The sequence below is a fragment of the Pseudorasbora parva genome, chromosome 9, assembly GCF_024679245.1.
Source record: "Pseudorasbora parva isolate DD20220531a chromosome 9, ASM2467924v1, whole genome shotgun sequence".
Lineage (NCBI taxonomy): Eukaryota > Metazoa > Chordata > Actinopteri > Cypriniformes > Gobionidae > Pseudorasbora > Pseudorasbora parva.
Window position 1 is genome coordinate 42576761 of NC_090180.1, and position 21423 is coordinate 42598183.

Below are 21423 nucleotides of genomic sequence, written 5' to 3' on the forward strand. Positions count from 1 at the left end.
CTCGGTATTTGGCCCGAACCCAGAGTACTCCCCCAAAAAATTGCTACTAGCATAGGACAGCAGCCAGTAAATGATGTTGATGCCCCCCAAAAGTTGCAGAGCATGAACTGGTGCTGTGCCAATCGAAGGGGGGGATAGTCACTGGATCGGGAGATCTTGTTCATTATTGTCTGAGGTTTGTATGGTCGTGATATCAGAAAGGTGAACCTCGTTGGTAGTCAGCTGGGGTGGTTGCGTGTAGGCGAGAGGAGATAGCAGTGCTGTGGCAGTGGAGACGAGCTGTTTCAGCATACTTTCAAACGTATCCAATGAGCTGGCTGTACAAAGAATTAGGCTCCTGTAGGAGTTGAGAAGATGACACTGCTGTGGGGGTGGGACAAGTTTGGATGGAGGAACAGAACTCCTGCGGGAGTGAGGTTGGTGATACTGCTGTGGCAGTGGAGATGAGCCCTTTTAAATCTGCTTTCCAAACTATCCGAAGACCCAGTTGTACAGAGAATTGGGCTCCTGTGGGGTGGAGAAGGTGAGACTGCTGAGACAGTGAAACAGGTTTTGAAAAGACGTATCAGAGCTCCTGCGGGAGCGAAATTGACTATAACTGCTGCGGCAGAGGATACGAGACGTTTCAACTTGCTTTCCAACTATCCAAACGAACAATTTGCACGGATGATTGGGCTCCTGTGGGCATGGAGATGACGACATTGCTGTGGTATTGAAACGAGTTTCAATGGAGTATCGGGCTTTGCGAGAGCCGAGTTGTCGATACTGCTGCAGCCGTGGAGACGAGCCATTTTAACTTGTTTTTCGAAACCACTGAGCTGGGTTGGACGTAGAACTGACACTCCTGCGGAAATATGGAGAAATCACTGCTGCGGCAGTACAAGCAAGTTGAATGGAAAAAACGGAACTCTTGCGGGAGCTGAGGCGGTATCACTGCTGTGGCAGTGGAGGCCTTTGGGTGGAGGAACTGGCTTCTGTTGGAGCGGAGGAGATGACACTGTTTTGCAGTAAAGTCGGTTGGAGAAACTGGGCTTCTGCTGGAGCGAATGAGATAACACTGCTGCGGCAGTGAGAACTAGCTGGATGGAAAAGCTTAGCTTCTGTTAGAACGGAGGAGATACTGCTGCGGCAGTGAGAGCCAGCTGGATGGGGAATGCTGAGCTTCTATTGGAGTGGAGGAGATAACACTGCTGCAGCAGTGAAAACCAGCTGGATGGAAAAGCTTAGCTTCTGTAAGAACAGAGGAGATACTGCTGCGGCAGTGAGAGCCAGCTGGATGGGGAATGCTGAGCTTCTATTGGAGCGGAGGAGATAACACTGCTGCGGCAGTGAGAGCCAGCTGGATGGAGAATCCTGAACTTCTGTTAGAGCAGAGGAGATACTGCTGCGGCAGTGAGAGCCAGCTGGATGAAGAATCCTGAGCTTTTGTTAGAGCGGAGGAGATAACACTGCTGCGGCAGTGAGAGCCAGCTGGATGGAGAATTCTGAACTTTTGTTAGAGCGGAGGAGAAAACACTGCTGTGGCAGTGACAGCCAGCTGGATGGAGAATCCTGAGCTTCTGTTAGAGCGGAGGAGATAACACTGCTGCGGCAGTGAGAGCCAGCTGGATGGAGAATCCTGAGCTTCTATTAGAGCGGAGGAGATAACACTGCTGCAGTGAAAAATTTGAGGTGGGTTCCTGCGGAAGTGACTGGAGAGATGCTGCTACGGCAGTGAATATTATTGATTCATTTAGTGAATTTGGTGATGTTGAATTGGAGTGGATGTGGTGATCCTGTAGGATTGAGTGTATGGAAACAAGCTGAAGCTGAAACAATTTTAGCTGATGAGGGTCTGTTGGGCTTCTTTGATGTGGGAGCGATTGGAGCGGATGTAGCTCTTGAAAGCCTCTGACGACCAGCGACCATGTTTTTGGATCTGGTGCTGGGAGAGACCTTTTTGAGCAGTTGTGGTTGCTGCACCTATGCGGAATGAATGGCTAGAAAAGTTGTCTGCCGAGATGCCGGATAGAATCAGTATAGACTTGAGGTGTTTTTGGAACCAGAAACGTGTGACAGGGCGGTTAGCATCGTCTGTGAAGAGTGGTTCAGATAAAAGTTTAGTCTGCAAACTTCTGAAATGTAGGTTGGCTAAAATGGATTGATACGGCTGGATTGGTGATGGAAGGTTGAAAATGTAAATGGATTGCCCTTTTTTCATTTGATCCGTCTTGCTTTGTTTGATGAAGTAAGAGATTGTTTCGTCATCTAGCACTGCTAGGTCTGAAATTATAGGATGAAGCTTTGGGTTGAAGGTGGACGTGATGGTAATTTCTGAGTTTCTGAGAAAACCGGAGCAAGCCAATATAAACATTGCATCCAGAGTGCGGGCAGTATTGGTGGAGTGGTAGCCTTGGCGGAGGGTGGAGATACATTTGGTAAGTATGTCTAGAGTTATTGGTTGTCTGCGTGGGTGGGTTGAGTTTTTTGGATGCCTTTGATGAGCATGGATGTTTGTGAATTGGTTATTTCTGGAGAGGGCAGACCAAACACAAGTTTGTTGAATTCAGCTTAGATGACCCTTGATGGAGCTGACTTGGAGGTTCTTGATGCTGTTGAAATAAGATATGAATGAAGTGATGGTAAGCAAAGAATAATCTGGAAAATTCAGCTTGTATATGGAGTGAAAAGACTTGAAACACTTCCATGCAGTTAGGTAGGATTGGAGGGTTCTGGGGGAAACAGCTTGAAGGATGGAATTGAGAGAAGCGTCAATGAGGGGTCTCAATGGGTGGTTTATGGGAATATTAGCTCTCAATACTTTGGTACTGGGGTTGGGAATGGGAATGGGTCCGCCTCTGGCGCCAACAGCCTGAATTTCTGTGAGGATCTGTGCTCTAATGTTGCTGGCGACAGGGGGCAGTTCCAAGGCTATAGCATTCGGCGGGAAGGGCATCTGTGTTGCAGAAAACAGAGTGAATGGAGCACTAGTTTGGGAAAAAGTGTTAGGCGGATAGAAACCAGGGGCCGAAAACCGCTTGCGGAGGCAACCTCTCGTTTCGGTCGGTCCCCGACAAAGGAGGAATGGGAAAAAAGGGGAAAGAGGAAAGCTAAGGAGGACAAAAAGCAGCTGGGCCTGCACCGCTAGCGGAGGCAGCCTCGCGCTAGAGTTTGATGGTGGGGCTGCAGGCCAAGGGAAGGGGTTAGAAAAAGTGACAGGAAAAGGCTGTGATACAAAGCTTGAGCTGCTGGCAGAAGCGTACTTACGCTTAAAGGATTGCCTGGGGCAGAGGAAACTGGTATTTCTAACCTGAGGTGCAATGCTGGAAACACCCACGGTCTCTGGCTCGGCGGAGCAGAGAGATGAGTTGGGCTGGGTGGCGGCGACGATGGCAGCGGTGGCTGGAACTGGGGCGTGGCCCGGGCTAGCTGAGGGCCTGCTGCAGTGGCCTGGTGCTCGAGGAAGAACCAGTTCTGTGGGAGAAGGGGTCTTTTGAGAGCGTGAGTTCGGATCCTTATGTTTCCTTGACCTGTTTGTAGTTTTGGAAGGTGGAGTGGATTTTGGAGATGGAGAAGCTGCTTGAAGTGACACGTACAGGTTGTATAATTTGGCTTTATTAATTCTTCTGGAAAAATTATCATCGACACTGATTAGCACTTGTCTTAACCCTAGTACGGTCCATTTCTCTGTTGCTGGAATCGTAGGTTGTACTGAGGAGTAGGAGGAAGCTGGAGATGGTGGATGTCTTGAAGGTGGAGGCGATGGCAAGCCTCTGTGTCTCGGTGTACGGGATGTGGCTCGGCTGGGCCGACGGCCACGCTGTGTTGCTGGAGATTCAGTCACGGTGTCTTGTTGGGTTGTGGTGCTCCTTGCAGCTGTCGGATGCTGTAGAGGATCTTCGTCAGATGGATAAATTTCATTCTCAAACATTGCAATGGGTAGGACCAAATGCTGATTTTCTTCAGCTCCTGCGGAAGCATAAAGAACAACACTGCTTTGGCAGTGGAGAAACGGTTAGCCAGAGAAACTGAGCTCCTGTGGGAGCAGAGGGAACAGCACTGCTGCAGCAGTGGAGAAACGGTTAGCCAGAAAAAAAACTGAGCTCCTGTGGGAGCAGAGGGAACAGCACTGCTGCAGCAGTGGAGAAACGGTTAGCCAGAAAAACTGAGCTCCTGTGGGAGCAGTGGAAAAACGGTTAGCCAGAAAAACTGAGCTCCTGTGGGAGCAGTGGAAAAACGGTTAGCCAGAAAAACTGAGCTCCTGTGGGAGCAGAGGGAACAACAACTGCTTTGGCGGTGGAGAAAATTGCCAGAGAAACTGAGCTCCTGCGGGAGCAGAGGGAACAGCACTGCTACAGCAGTGGAGAAGAGATTAGCCCGAAAAACTGAGCTCCTGTGGGAGCAGAAGGAAACATACTGTTATGGACACTGGAGGAATTAGCCAGAGAAACTGAGCTCCTGTGGGAGCAAAAGGAAACACACTGTTATGGATACTGGAGAAATTAGCCAGAGAAACTGGGCTCCTGTGGGAGCAGAAAGAACAGCACTGCTGTGGCACAGGAGAAAAATAGCCGGAGAAACTGAGCTCCTGCGGGAGCAGAGATAACAGCGCTGCTGTGGCGCAGAGGAGAAAAAGATTAGCCAGAAAACTGAGCTCCTGTGGGAGCAGAGAGAATAGCACTGTTATGGCAGAGGAGAAATTAGCCAGAGAAACTGAGCTCCTGTGGGAGAAGATGGAACATCACTGCTTCTGTGGTGGAGAAAAAGTTAGATGGAACAAAATGGAAAAGCATGTTTGTAAAACCATAATGGGACTCTTATTTTGAAAGAGACCCATTTGGGTCCAACTCTTATTAAATTTAGCATACAACATTACAATATAATCACATTAAAGAAAACAGTCCTGGTTCATAAGAACTTGGCGCCATACATTGATTGTAAATGCTCTGAAACTGTAATATTCTGAACGCAACACGGCGCCACATTCAAAAGTTTAAACACAATTAGGAAGATATGATGTATGTTTCTGTCTCCAAAATATAAGATGGCTTAAATAATCATTATGCTGTATTGTCAACATTTAAGTTACTTAGCCTCACGATACATTCATTCGCTTTGCGAGCGAGTAAATTTATTGTTCATCACCACGGCAAATGCACTTTGTGTGTGACATTTTTCTGTCTGTTGTACACAGAGGCAGCAAGATCACAAAGCTTGATGCGTGCCGGAACTATGTAATTTAAGATACATTTCTATTTCTTGGGACAGGAGCTGTTGTAGCTGTCCTGCTGTAAGTCTGTGCAGTGTGCACTCTTTACAGTGTCTGAGCGCTGCTCAAAGAATTGACTCCTCATTGATTGAATTGTGGCAAAGACCACATTACACTTTGGAAAAAACAGGAATTCTTTTACCGTGATGTTGAGGAGCCATTGGTTTGAAATAATGCTGATGAAAAGCGGCCAAAAGGGGCTTTAGGTAGCTTAGGAATTTGTAAGGAAAGTTTTGTAGCATTGTAGCATAGCTTCAAGCAGCGTGTGGAGCCATGTTGACAGCGTGGGTAGAAAAAGTGACCTGCCAGAATGCTGCAAACTTTGTCAAGGAACGTTGGTGAGTTGACTGGGTATTTATGTGATCCTCCACTTGAGCTGATTGGTAGACATGTTGATTACTGATTGTTGACAGCTGGTTGGAATGACATCATGATTAGGTAGATCATTTGAACGTGCTTCTCCCGAACTTAGTTTTTTAAGAAACATCATGTTGTGATTTCCATTACAGTAGCATTCCTGTATGTGATGCAGATTTTCCAGCCTTGACCCCTACACTAAGAGATTGTTCCAGATTCTCTGAATCTTTGGATGATATTATGCCATTACATCATCTAATTTATGTCTTTAAAGTTTGTCAAGAGATTTAAAGCACCTTTTTTGAAGAGTGTGGATGTGCGGACGTGCTCTAGTACGAAAGAACGAGCCTATTTGAATCTGTAACTAAAACAAAATAACTGATAAAAATAAGAATTAGTCCTTAGATGCCATGTCCATAATTTATAGCAAAAAATCTAGCATGAAGTCGATCTCAAAATAATTCATTAAAAGCAGTTAATACTCCACCACCCTGCATGACATCATTAACCACCGTGGTTGAATGACCGACTTATGACAATATGGTTTTCGGAAAACAGTCGTGACAGCTAGTTGATTTACGTCTTTATATGGGAAACAAGTGCATGAGCCCTTCCAAGAATTCCGCCCTTGTTGATGTCACATAGGTCCATTTTTTGGCACAGAAATACTCCATCAAACTTTCAACTTATTTAAAAAAAACTTTGGCCATGTTTAACATAGGAATCCAAGTCTTTAATAGTATAACAACTCAGAATGCATGAAAACACAGAGAGAGAGAGAGAGAGAGAGAGAGAGAGAGAGAGAGAGAGAGAGAGAGAGAGAGAGAGAGAGAGAGAGAGAGAGAGAGAGAACAAAAGTAATTTCCATTAAATGACCAATTCCAAGTCAATTTTATTTTACATATATACCACTGTTTATATATATATATATATATATATATATATATATATATATATATATATATATATATATATATATATATATATATATATATATATATATGCTATTACATGTTTTGATTTGACAAAGATTGTGCTGACAGTGGAGTAGCTTGTGATAGGACACAGATTTAATACACAAATGAAATCTGTAAAACTTAATTTAAATATTACTGAGTCAGAACTTTATTCTTATTTAAATTAACGAGGACTCTATTTAGATCACTACAGGTAAAATCTCAAACCTCACTACATAGTAAAAAGTAAAGAACTAGAATATGGTATTTAGTCTACATTTAATATAAATACAAATGCATAAAACATTTATGACAAAAAATATAGACTGTAATTTGGCCTTGATTACTCATTTAATACATGTCTACATTAAAAATGAAATAAAATTAGATATTAACTACATTTCAGACAAAGTACCATAGTTAGTTAGTGTTACTTACCACAGTAAATCCATGATAATATTGGTGAATTCTTGGATGAAAGTATTCTGACTTGATCTGCTCAATGTTTCTACTGATTTAAATGTTACTTTTGTTGATTAAGTCAGCGCTGTTTCAAATGGCTTTAATTGCAGGCTCTGATGCACAATTCCGATCTGGTGACTATATCCAAGTTTTTTGACGACCCGCTTACATCATCTTTTAAAAGCGACATGTATCCAATATTTGCATTTACACTATACACTGGCGAAACAGCCCAAGATGTTCTGACCCGGAAAAGGAATAAAACTCTCTACAATTACTTCACAATTCCTTAACACAATCTGCTTTTACTAAAAATAATAAAAACCCTTAATATTCTTCAAGTCTATTTATAATTTTATATAAAGGCATGGATAAAAGATTACTTTCTATTATATTTATTATTGGAACTTGCTGTACATTTTCTGTCCTGATGAAACACCTCTTCATCTTCCCTCTTTCTCCAGCTTATTTTGCCATCACTTTTCAGCCCCAAGCTCTTCAGCTTTTCACTTATCTATAGAAGACCAGCCAAAAAAGAAAAAGAAAAAAAGAAAGGGTCAAATCTATCTGGAGAAGAAGAAGAACAACAACAATAACAAAAAGATCAAACCTATGAACAGCAACAATGTGAAATGAGAGTTGCTTGCCTACTCAAAACTGAGCAAACAGAATTTGACACTGAAAATAAAGTTTTTAAGGCAGAGACAAACCTCATTCAGAATGGCAGTCTGTAGTGAAGGATCATTCAGTGTGCATTCTCCATTACAGGACAATTTCAGTCTGACGATCTGCTTTTTAATTAATGTGTCATCTAGAGAAATTATGAGTTCATCATCAACATAGAAGATATATTAATAAATGAACACTGGGTATGGTAGTTGTTTGTGATGTCTGTTTCAAGAACGATCTAGAAATCTTTTGTTTGAATCACTTGATTCTGTTAACTGTGGAAACTCACCTCCATAGCAGATAAAAGGACGCTTTAGATCACAGCTGTATTGAGCCCATTTCCCAGAGTCGGTTGTTGATATGCCGACACAGTCACCAGATCCTGAACTCTGGGATGGTTGATCTGCTGCCCAGTTTCTGAAGAAGCGGCTCCATTTGTCAGACCATTCCCAAGAGTCCCGGAACAGACCAATCCAGAGCGATTCTTGATCACTGATCAGATTCTGCTGCTCTGCGCTGCTGATACTCACCAAGTCCGTGTGGTGTTGTCTGCAGTAACTCTGAGCATCTCTCCATGTCATAGCAGTCTCAGTGATGATAAAACCAGAGCTATCTGTTCAGAAACACAGACAAAGACCAGCCCTTAGTCCAGGAACAGCTAAAGTGTCGGGGAAAATGAACCAGATTTGAACACTCACCATTGAAACACACAAATGGGAGAACGGTGCTGCAGCTCTCATCATACCAGCTTCCATTGAAACTCCTCACACACTCCCCATCTCCATTTGGTTCTCCTGGACCCCAGACGCTGTACTGGAACTGTGTGCCCATAGACCAGACCCAGCGATACTCTGTCCCACTGTGGAGACCTATCCATACTGAACCACTGTATCCAGCATCCACTGTATTCACCAGCAAACTCGCGTCACTCATGGTGTCAGCAGTAGCCAGATCAGTGAATCTCGCTCTGCAGTAACTCTGAGCATCTTGCCATGTCATGCTTTCATTCATAAACTGGTACTGGTACTCGGAAGGCTTTTGCACTTTAGGAGGAAATGACAGGATTGTAAATATAATAGACAGACTTGAAGATACAATAATAAAAAAAACATATTGCCCTAAAACAACATTTTATGAGAAATATTTAAGCTGAAACGTAGCAAATTAAATTTGTAGGTAAATAATGAATATTATGAGTCTAATAATAAAGATGATACAAATATTTAGAATAACTAACACGTTTGGGAGTAAAATGACTGACATTCAAGATTGATCTCATGAGGAAACATAGCTATGTTCTAAGGTGGTGATTTTGTATTAATTTGTATGATGTGAATTGCACAAAAACATCTAAGATTAGAGATTCATCCCTAAAGCTTAAAGTATACATCTTTTTTTTTACACATACATGAGTGAATGTGCACTGTTGAGTACACATTCGCTATCGTGTCATGTTCTTCTTCACCCCATCACACTGGTGGAGAATGCGGGCAGAAGCGCAAAGAAGTACCGACACGATCACCCCGCACTGAGTTCCTGCTTCCGGTATCACCTCGGAAGTGGTCCGGGGTTTGTTTTGTTTGGGGAAATTTTTGGTTTTCGTTTGGCTCATATGCCTTTTCTGTTGCCCCAGGTGGCGCTCCTCCCCCAACATGGATGAACTCCTCAAACACCTCACCGAGGTGAGCATCCGCCAGCAGCAAATAATGGAACACATGGCCGCCCGCCAAGGGGAAACCGATCGGGAGCTCGCCGCACTGCTGCTGCCCAGCGAACTCCGCTACCTGACCCCCGGGGCCCAAGCGACACAATTACTGCCGCGGATGACCATTCATGATGATGTGGCACTGCATCTTCAGATGTTTGAGGCGATCACCGTCCGAGAGGTGTGGCCCAGAGATGAGTGGGCCCGGATCCTAGCATCACTACTGACGGGAGAAGCCCACCGCGCCTATTTCGCCCTGACCGCTGAATAGAGCACGTCGTATGAAGAGTTGAAAAAGGAGATCCTAGGCCGGGCCGGCTTGTCACTGCAAAGCGGGGCACAGCTGTTTCACGAGTGGACCTACTATACTCGCCAGCCTGCCCGGGCTCAGGCTGCGAATATCTCCCGTCTGGCACCATACTGGCTATTGGCCGGGGGTCCCACCACCCACCAGGTAGCGGAGCGCGTTGTGATTGACCACCTGCTTTGAGCCCTCCCTCGGTCGCTTCGTCAAGCAGCTGGTATGCGGAACCCTGGCAACGTCGATGAGCTGCCAGAGGGCACTCCGCGACCAGTCAGCAGACAGGCGGTTCCACGGCATGGCAGACGAACCCATGCCCACCGAGGGACCCCGCTCACCAGGACGAGCTTGGCTGGCGGGCTATGCAGTCCACACTGCGAACGCAGCACGGGCTGAAGCCAAGATTCCGCCCTGTTGGATTCCGGGAGTGCGGTCAGCCTAGTCAAGACTACCGTCCTCCCGCCGCGAACAAAAACTAAGGCGAAGTTGTCCGTCACCTGTGTACACAGTGACACCAGAGAGGTACCCGCCAGGCGAGTGACCATCACGGCCACGCACGGTGCCTGGCCGGTGGAAGTGGGAATCGTCAAGGATCTGCCTGTCCCAGTCCTCCTCGGATGGGATTGGCCCGGTTTTGACCGCCAGCTTGCCGCGTCCAGCCAGCCCATCAGCCCAGCCGGGAACCGCCCAAAGTGGAAGACGACCCGGAGGTCCCGACGACATACCGTGTTGCAGGCCTCGGACAGCCCCAGAGACGATGATAGTATCCCCGTGATAGTATCCCTGTGATACTAATCTGTTGTTTGATCTCTACCAGCAGGTCTCTGGGGCTGGGGCTTTCGCCAAAGTGCAACATGAGGAGGACCGTTTGAAGCACTGTTGGACCCAAGTGAGGGTGGTGGATGGAAAGGAGCTCCAGCCTGCACCCCACCCCACTCTGCACTTCGTGGTCAACAACAGTCTGTTGTACTGCGTCGCCCAGCAGAGGGGGGAGGAAAAGTTACTGCTGGTGGTGCTCCGCACCAAGACCGAGGCCCTATTGGAGATTGCTCACATGCACCTTATGGCAGGCCACCTGGGGCCTCAGAACACAATTCAGCACCTCCGGGACCGATTCCATTGGCCAGGCCTAGAGGCCGAAGTGAAGAGATTCTGCCAAGCCTGCCCCACCTGCTAGCGGACGGCACCTCGTCTTCCTCCCTCCAGGAGTAGAAGCTCATCATATATGCAAATCTTATACAGTCCTAGCCCCTGACATTTACTTCCAAGTCTCCAGTGCGGCACGCCCATTAAAACCGAGCGTTCAGGAGGGAACCTCAAAATCAGTGTAGAAAATAGCCTATTACTTATTAGATTTGATGTTTATGAATGTAAAAACCATGCAAACATCATAAGTTGACCTCAGACAACAGTATAATTTTGTTTGACAAAAACAGTTCATGACACCTTTAAATACTGGAGAACAGGTTAAGTGTGATGGATGCTATATAACATACATTATGCATACATTTATCAAAGCTCCTCTCAGAGTTTATTTTTCTGACTAACTAATGTTTATGAACATTTAATGTTTTTTTTTTGGGGGGTGGGGGTGGGTGGGGGTGGTCTAACTTTTACAATGGTAATAGTAAAATGAGTTCAGAAATAGGTCAGCAAGCTCATGATGAAGAACTTTTAAACAATGTCACAAGACACAAGATTTATTGTGCATTATACTCTGCTTTTTATAACAGGAGTTTTCATAAGAGTGTAGAACCAACTACGGTTTGATTCTGTTAACTGTAGAAACTCACATCTATGGCAGATAAAAGGACGCTTTAGATCACAGCTTTCAGGAGCCCATTTCCCAGATATGGCTCTTGACATGCTGACACAGTCATCAGATCCTGAACTCTGTGATGGTGGACCTGCTGCCAAGTTTCTAAAGAGGAGACTCCATTTGTCAGACCATTCCCAAGAGTCCAGGACCAGACCAATCCAGATGTACCATCCAGGTAAAAGAATTTTAGTAATCTGGTCATTTTCCTCAGAGTTGTGGATGGTGGGCAGATCTGTGTAATACTGTCTGCAGTAGCTCTGAGCGTCACTCCAGTTCTTAGCAATCTGTACAAAGATGTACGTAGTATTTTCTATTAAGAGGCAAAAGAAAAATCAGTTTGTAGCTCTTCTTTCTCAGTTAAACTGTACTTTTTAATTGTAAAGAACAGAGAACTCACCCTTGTAGCACGTAAAATATCGTGAAGAACTACATTTCATATCATACCAGACACCGTCATAAGAGGTTGCACAATATGTATTTTCATTTGGCTCTCCTGGAGCCCAGTTAGAGTATGGAGAAGATATGTTTTCTCCATTAGACCAAGCCAAGCGTTTCTCTGTCCCTCTCTTCAGTCCAATCCACACCGATCCACTGTATCCAGCATCCACTATATTCACCAGCCTGTTGACATCAGCCATGGTGTCTACAGTAGCCAGGTCAGTGTACTTCTCTCTGCAGTAACTCTGAGCCTCTGGCCACGACATTCTCGCATTTATATAATGGTACTGACGAGAGAGAGCAGAACTGCCGCAGAAGAGCCCTGTTAAAATCAACATGTTAAAACATCTATAAGTACTGTAGTACTGTACAAGTACTGTACACATCATAAACACAGATTACAAATGACCACACCAACCTGACAGCAGCAGCAGCAGCACAAACAGACTCCCGTCCATCACTGCTCACACAGATCCTCTCTGGATCACTGTCACGGTTCTGTAAGCAGGGAATTCAGATCGTACAATGCAAATGTATTGTGACTTCACATGCTTCACGTCAAGATATACCTCTTAAATAAGGTTAATTAAACATTACAACTAAAACAATTGATTTGTATTCATTACTTTTTCTTTTAACATTTTCTGCATATTATTCTTAAACTTTTAATTATTGTAAATTAAGTCTATTAAAGGTACTATTTTAAAAAAAAAAAAAAAAACCCCAGCAGAGTCTAAAACAGCAGTGGTCGAAAGTGAAGAAAATAAACAGCTGTTTTCACAGCTTGCTGGCCGTTTTTCCTTTTGAGAGCTCTCAGCGGGCTTGCACCCTTTGAACCGCTGCGAGCCGCTGCCATTTCCCTTGTGTGCCTCAGCACTGATCTGAACTTTTTTTTTCCCTTCTCTTAAAGAGAAACATGGTTTGACCCAGCATCTTTTTCAAGATGTCATTCAATCCGTGTGTTTCTGGATGCCATCGGCAGTTGATGGTCACAATCACTGTCTCACATGTTTGGGCGTTCAGCACGCTGAGGCGGCTTTCGTGAATGACTCATGTTCCCATTTATTAATACGGTCTCAGATGAGGTGGAGTCCCATTGGGCATCCCCAATTCTAGTGGTCCTCCTGCTACAAAGCAGAGGGCTGCTACTTTGGCTGATGCCTTTGGCGGAGACCTGAAGGTTACTGTGAGGCATCCACGAGTTTGAGTGCAGAATCTTGGGACATGTGGTCTTCACCTCACAGCCAGTGGAAAAGAATTGGGATAGGACTCAGGCAGAAATCCTGCCTGAGACACAATGTTCATGAATGTGATTATTAACATTAGTGTGGTATGAAGCAGAGCAGGGCTGAATGTTGAAGGAGCTGAGTGAGGCCGCTGGAGCGATTATTACGCAAACACACGGCTCGTGAGCAGAGGGACTTTTATTATGAAGGGACACAGTCATCGGCGCTTATTGTATTGTCCTGGATGTGCAGAGCAGCAAGTACCAGGTCTCAGTTACTCCTTACTATCGCCAAACCTTTAACCCATGGACATACCCTTCATTTCTACGGGTGGGAGTGCCCTTAGAACAGGTGTCCAGGCATGCTGTGGTCTTCATGGATGCCTCATCTACCAGCTGGGGGGCCACGTGCAACAGGCATGCAGGTTTGGGTCTGTGGACGGGGCCCCAACTGCATATCAATTGCATAGAGTTGATAGCAGTATGTCTCGCCCTGGGCCGCCTCAAAAAGCCACTACAGGGCAAGCACGTACTAGTCCATACGGACAGCACTGCGGTCAATGTGAACATGAATGTACTCTGGAAATCAAATTGTTTAAAATGTTTAAAATATTTTTAAGCTATTCTCCATCACCAATCCCCTCTCCTCCTATTTGATTTTAACATATTAATTCACATCGGTAAACACACACACAAAAAAACATAATAAACATTGCAAAAACTTGAAACATGCAAATACACAAAATATACAGTATGCTAACAACTCTATAAACTTCACCGATAATGTATTTAACATTTTTACAGTTGAAGTGTTACGTGATCACTCATAAAGTGCAAAGTTGTATTAAGTGACACTGGGAAAGTAACATGTTATTTTATGGCTAATTCAAAAAATATTTCTTTACAGGATTAACAACGTCGTAAATTACCATCAAATGTAGAATTGTCATTTCTTACCTCAATTTCCTTGTTTATTGTTGTTGTAAATCCTTTATATTTCTACACAGAGACAAACAACTGCTAATGTCACCTCAGGAGGGTTATAGACTGCGATGTGATGTCGCAGGGCTGGTTATTTCGGATAACCCTGCCCTTACATGACAAATAAAACAAAATCTATCTTTGGTTGCTTTACATGTTTGTTGATGTATTTTTGGCAGAACAGAATAAACTGCAGTGTGAACCAGACCTTTTGTCATTTAGTCAAATCAAACCCCTGACCTTTGCATGTTTATTAGATGTTCTGGTAGATTTGCTTCCAGATACCAATGAGAGTGCAATACTTACTGCACTATTTAACTTATTTAAATTGAGTGTTTACATAGCTTTCCTTCATATTAGCTTGGAAAAAAAAGTGAACCATTATAGAAACTTCTGAGATGGACTCTGGCCCACCATAACACAACAAATTATACTTCTATTAACCTGTAAATGTACCTGTTTATCTGATGAACATTGCTGCATTAAAACTACACTATGTAACTTTTCAGTCCAAGGGCGCCTATTTAAAACAAAGTCGAAGTTTAATGAAGCCAAGTTTGGTCTTCACCTCACAGCCGGAGGAAAAGAATCGGGATAGGACTCGGGCAGAAATCATGTTCATGAATGTGATTAACGTTAGTGTAGTATGAAGCAGAGCAGGAACGAATGTTGAAGAAGCTGAGCGAGGCCGCTGGAGCGAATATTATGCAAACATGCGGCTCGCGAATAGAGGGAATCTTATTATGAAGGGACACAGTCGCCGGTGCTATTTCCGCTTTTCCGGTCATGAGTATGAGGTAACGCAGCTCTGTTTATCATATTAGATACATTTAAGTGTGTTTAAAATTATGTTATGACGTTACTCTGCATTCGCTCAGCAGCTGCTGACACTTGTTGCACACTGCTAAAAGTAAAGCGTTTCTGCCAAATAAAACCGAGGCCGGAAACCGAGGGTAACACGGATATGACACAATTGACAGGCGACTCTCTCAAACGCTATGATCAGACGTCCCGGATCCTTGGTTAAAGTAGCAATTTTCTCACAATTTACAAATAGTTGGAAACATTTGGGATATTGTAAGAACTCAACTGAACAAAATATATAACACTGGCCTGTTGGTTTTTGGATATTTTACTGCAAAAATACTACGTAGTGCACATTTAAGTGATTTTGTTCACAAGCAGATGTAACAGTATATCATATGCTGATTTTTGTGGCAAGTAATTTTCATATTCAAATAGCTTATTTTAATTTCTGGACCATGTGTGCACCACACTGCTACAATATCCATTTTCAGTTCTCCAAAGGACCTTTAAGCAAACAGATCTAAAGAGAAAATGTTTTGTCTTATTGTGAAGAACATTTTAACAATCTAAATTCTAAAGGGTAACACTTTACTTGAAGGGGTGTGCATAAGACTGACATGACACCTTCATAATCATGACATGCAATGAATATGAAGGAGTTTTATGCATGTTTATGACAACTGTCATTAAGTGTCATTCACTAAATTATGTCATTTTTGATGCAAAGATAACATTATTTGAGATGTCTTTGTTATGACAACTTGACATAAACCAATACATCATAACCTGTCATAAACATAAGAAACTACTTAGCTTTATAGGGTTAACATTAAACTGTCAAGTGGTTGGTTTTGATGTTGACTGAGGCCATTATAATGTCATGATTTTTTTCGCAGTTGTACAAGTTTAATTTGTTATTAAAATGTAATTTAGTGGTAATACTCTGTCGAATTATTATGAACTAAAAAAAATATTAATTAATCTGATATAAAATAATGTTTTTTGTTTTTTTTTAAATGTAAAGTTTCCTCCACCAGCCCCTATAGAAGGTCAAATAATAGACCATTTTAACAAATTTCTTAAAAATATGAATAGGCGTTCATGAAATAATTTGATTTTTAGACCTATTCTCTCACAGAACACCACTGACTCTTACAAATACAAGGCATGAATTTATACACTGGTGACCAGCGCCAATTAACTCGAAAAGGGGAAAACACGTACACAAATAATTGCCATTACACAAAATAAACATAAATAACAACATCATACACACACATAAACAAACACCGAAAAATAACACTTTGTCAAATGACTTCACTTTATAAATTATCTGCCGATGTATACAAATAAGAGGAATAGTCTTTGGAGCCCCACCCCGGGCTGAACAAGGAATGGTTGCAGCTAGATCCTGGGCCGGAACAGTATATATAAGTCCAATGTTTCTGCCCGAATTTCTTTTGATGGTGCACCAGCTCACGGGACTCAGCCATAACAAACAGACAGACAAAGAGTGAGCGAAAGTTTAAATAAAGTATATTAAACCAAAAATAATATTGTTGTTTTTTTTCTTACTGCAAACTAAATGTACATTAAATACCTGAACAAACTAACCTGAATGAGGCTCAGCCAATGTCTGTCAAAGCGTACACCAAACCAGTGGTGCCACCACAGACATCATCTGTTACGTTCGCTGGTGGAAAAGAGACAGAGAATCCAAGAATAACTCAGTTTATTATACTCAAGTTCAGTAAGAACACAAACAGTTCGCTGTCATCATAAGTCATCATCATTATTATTAGTAGTATTACTATTATTTACATTTGTTGTTTAAAGGAGACCAATAAGTGTTGCAACACCGTTTCTTTTCAAATCTGTGTAACAAAGAGAAAAAAAGAATATTTTGAGATCTTGGGCATGAATACTCTGGAAATCAATTGATTCAAATATTTAAAAATACATTTTAAGCCACTCTCCATCACCAACCTCCACTCCTATTCCATTTTAATTTACATTGGTATTTTTGTAATTTGTAATTTTAAAAAACCAACAACAACAACAACAACAAAAAACCCATTGTAAACATTGCAAAAACTGGAGACATGCAAATACACAAAACATATGTAGGCTATCAACTCTATAAACTTAACAGATAGTGTATTTATCATTTTAAATGATTGTTTATAAAAAGTGAAGTTGTATTAAGTGACACTGGGATATTAAATTAATTATGGGAAAGGAAAATTTCAGGAGGGTTATAGACTGCGATGTGATGTCGCAGGGCTGGTTATTTCGGATAACCCTGTCCTTACATGACAAATAAAACAAAATCTATCTTTGGTTGCTTTACATGTTTGTTGATGTATTTTCCAGAACAGAATAAACTGCAGTGTGAACCAGACTTTTTGTCATTTAGTCAAATCAAACCCCTGACCTTTGCATGTTTATTAGATGTTCTGGTAGATTTGCTTCCAGATACCAATGAGAGTGCAATACTTACTGCACTATTTAACTTATTTAAATTGAGAGTTTACATTTCTTTTCTTCATTCACTCACCTAAAGGATTATTAGGAACACCTGTTCAATTTCTCATTAATGCAATTATCTAATCAACCAACCACATTGCAGTTGCTTCAATGCATTTAGGGGTGAGGTCCTGGTCAAGACAATCTCCTGAACTCCAAACTTAATGTCAGAATGGTAAAGAAAGGCGATTTTAGCAATTTTGAGTGTGGCATGGTTGTTGGTGCCAGATGGGTCGGTTTGAGTATTTCACAATCTGCTCAGTTACTGAGATTTTCACGCACAACCGTTTCTAGAGATTACAAAGAATGGTATGAAAAGGGAAAAAACATCCAGTATGCAGCAGTCCTGTGGGCGAAAATGCCTCTGCTGGTCTCCCTCGTCACTCCAGGTCGGCCTCCAGCAGTCGACACACAGCCTTTGCCACGAACTTCCGTGATTTGCCCTGGTCCGTCGGCCACTTGGTTTCGCCGGTTCCTCCCCTCACCATGGTTACGCCTTCGCCGATCAGCCCCAGGGTGCCTTCTGCCCCTGCAGTTAGGACTCCACCCTGGATCCTCCCACCGTCACCGTCACCATGGTACCGGTGCCCGCCTACTCCAAGATTCTGCCCATCACCAGCTTCACCCCCTCCGCCCTTTTTCCTCATCTCTGACAAGATGTCGCTCTCAGTAGTTCTTAGATATCTTCTGCTATTTTAAAGGTTCCTAACTTTGTTTTAGAGGTCTCTTACAACAGGTTTACTTGCATCAAAGTTCAAAAAACACTTTAATTTTCTCATACTCGTTGGATGAATCAATCTCTCCTTACTCTACTCTTATTGGCCAGATGGCCCATTGTGATTGGCCTACTATACATTGTGCTGGAATATTCCATTATCATAACTTAACTTCAGTTTCAGAGGCTTCTAAGTCCACAGCGATTGTACTCACTGCAGTAACAATGATGTACCATATCAATCTGGTATGGTTTCCGATGATGAAACATTCTAAAACATACTAGCAATACTAAGCAGAAATTACACTAAAACATGATATTATCACTGTAACTCAAGCAAACAATGTCCAATCTGCCTCAAACTTCACATGTTTGATAATTGCCCTGGCCTGAAGCGATCTAGAGGCCAAAATTTAGTTAAAATATAGTCATGGCACCACCAGCTAGTAGCAGGAAGTGTGGAAAATACAAATGACTGACATAGTCCTCCTGTCTTTATATACTTAAATGCATATATATATATATATATATATATATATATATATATATATATATATATATATATATATATATATATATATATATACATACACACACACACACACACACACACTTTTTCTTCTTCTTGAGAAACAACCAGATGTTAGCCCATTTTTCAACCTCATTAATAGCTTCCTGCATTTTTCCTTCAACTTTATTTACATTTCAAGGACCAAATCTGGAGAAGACTATACGATTCATGTTAATTTTATATTATGTTCAATGTTTGCGGAAATAAGTACGAAAAAAATATTGATTCATAGCTTTTGAGAATAGATATCGAATCCAACACATTTTAAAAGATTGTAGCATTCTCAAGAAGAGGACGAGGTATTTTGATGGCAAAGTGTGTTTATTAATAAGCCTACGCCCGCCGTACACATCCCAACTTCGTATTCAGAGAGCCACCATTCTGCTTCCTTTCTCCTAGTCCCCTTCCCATATTAAACTTGAACTATATAATAATTATAATACAGCATCAACATTAACACATCAACATTTTGAACACGTTACAAAATTATTAATTGTAAAAAACCCTTTTGCCCTATATTTAATGTTTGGGTGAACTATCACTCTCTTAAAGCTACACTGTGTAACCTTTTGTTTATTCTTAGCTAAAAACACTTGGTTCTTTCAAAATATATGTGCTCATTATTGTATATTTACTTCTTTCAAGTAATAAAGTATTCTCGTAAGTTTATAATATGCCATTGAAAATACATAGGGGTGAGGGGTTCAAATGCTGGTCGCCATGTTGCCCCTCCATCTTGAAAGTACATTAGCCAAAGAGGGACATACCCATAAATTCAAGATTCACCTTTCGCGGTTTAACACTCGATGGCACCGTGCTTAATGTGAAGAGGGGGATTGCCATGTTAATCTTGGACTAAATCGGCCACCGTAGGAGTTAAAACGAAATCAGAATTGAGAGGAACAGAAACTATTATTCACTGGATGGTCATTTACCTTTTCACCACTAGATGGGGGAAAATATCACACAGTGTAGCTTTAACTTACTATATTCAATGTATCATAATTTTGAGTTAAGCATACTGTTTTTTATTTCATATTTGAAAGGTATCATATGAAAATAGGAATAATATACACAATATGAATCCAGTTGAATTTATTATGTAAATTATATCATGATATTTTACATAATGAAAAAAGGTCATACACATACATCTCAAAAGCCGTATTCACATAGGCTATACTCACAAAGTTTAATTAGTAAATATTGCATTCTACTACTATTTTTCAGTTTGTCAAAGCGTCTAGTTTCCTGAATAAGAACGAGGCGCTGCGTCACCGCTCTGGGAATGCCTTTGCATGATTGCGTTGTGAATCACATATGTCATCAGGCTAATAGAGAGATGGAACGTCATAGGTGGGTGACATCACAGACCCGGAAACGAAAAAGTACACCGGCATATTGTTAACGTCTGAAGAAGGATGAAACAAGGTGCTTGCGGGCATGCGGGGAGTATGGCAGGGTGACACTATTCAGGGAACTAAGGTTACAGACGTAACCAAGACGTTCCCTTTCAAGGGAACTTGTGCTGAATCTCTGCTCTGGGAATGAGAATACCCACATCCCTATAGGAGCCAGATACCCATCTGTGACATTGTATTAAAAGGCGAGCAGAGTAGAGTTAATGTCTAGTTTGTAGTACCCGATGAAAGTGTGCGGTGAGGACCAGCCTGCCGCATCACAGACATCCTGCAGGGAGGCCCCTGCCAAAAGAGCCTAAAAGAGGCTCGTAACAAACAAACAAACAAACAAACAAACAAACAAACAAACAAACAAACAAACAAACAGCTGTTCAGTTTTCTTTCACAGGGCAGCTCTGTGGACATAAGCACCAAGTACACAAACGGAACAAAGCAGATTCAATTTTTCCTGGTCTGATGTTGTAAAAGGAGGAGGACAGAAGGCCTAGAGTACTATCATTCTCACAGGATTAGTAGGGAACCTTAGGAACACACCCGGTCTCTGAGAAAGAAAGAAGAAACATGAAGAAGGCAAGAAGAAACAGACTTAAGAGTGAGAAACTTCTCTGAAACTTCCTCAAGCGGCTCAAAGGGAGCCTTGGAAAGGCCTTGAAGGACAATAGCCAAGTCCCAGGCCAGCACCCTGGTGCGTACTGCAGTTCTTAACCTCAAAGTTTCATGGAGGAAACGAGTTACTAGAGGGTGTGGCCCCAATGAAACACCACACAAAGTAGTGTGGTAAGCTGCTAAGGCTGCCACGTACACCTTTAATTTGGAGGGAGCTAACCCAGCGGAGAACCTCTCCTGCTGGAACTCCAGCACTGCACTCACGGGGAAGTTAACTGAATCCCACAGGCGACCTCTGCACCATAAGGTTAAGAGTCTTCACTTCAGAGCATACAGTTTCCTTATGTAGGGAGCCCTGTAGTGTAGAATGGTCTCAACTACCTCTTTGAGAGACCAGCACTTATGAGCTGGGCCCCCTCAGAGGCTAAGCCCACAGTTTCCACAACTCCGGGCGAGGGTGTACGAAGACACCACCCACCTGAGAGAGCAGGTCGCTCCTGAACGGAATCTCCAGAGGAGAGCTGTCGAGGAGAGACACAATGTCCGAGAACTACACTCTGCCAGGCCAGAACGAGGCTACTAGCAGAAGCAGGGCCACATCCCGGGGCACTTTCTC

The 21423-nt window shown here is 42.6% G+C and overlaps 1 protein-coding gene across 1 annotated transcript; it reads right to left on the reverse strand.

Annotated features, from left to right (window-relative positions):
- Positions 1–1819: 1819 nt before the first annotated feature.
- On the reverse strand, positions 1820–12413 carry LOC137089876 (uncharacterized). Its single transcript, XM_067453439.1, has 11 exons — positions 12374–12413; positions 11915–12277; positions 11492–11827; positions 8391–8735; positions 7982–8305; positions 7734–7834; positions 7441–7537; positions 4474–4593; positions 3290–3948; positions 2809–2935; positions 1820–2073 (listed from the first exon to the last, which is right to left on the reverse strand). The coding sequence occupies exons 1-11, from the start codon at positions 12411–12413 to the stop codon at positions 1820–1822; spliced, it is 2766 nt and encodes a 921-aa protein (XP_067309540.1).
- Positions 12414–21423: the final 9010 nt, after the last annotated feature.

What these genes read in the sequence shown, in the direction of transcription:
- LOC137089876 (XM_067453439.1), bottom strand. Translation starts at nt 12,413, where the DNA reads ATGGACGGGAGTCTGTTTGTGCTGCTGCTGCTGCTGTCAG. An exon ending in GTTTCATCAGGACAGAAAAT is followed by an intron (nt 4,594 to 7,440) that starts GTACAGCAAGTT and finishes TCTGCGCCACAG; the next exon opens with CAGCGCTGTTATCTCTGCTC. An exon ending in TTTCCAGCATTGCACCTCAG is followed by an intron (nt 2,936 to 3,289) that starts GTTAGAAATACC and finishes TCTGCAACACAG; the next exon opens with ATGCCCTTCCCGCCGAATGC.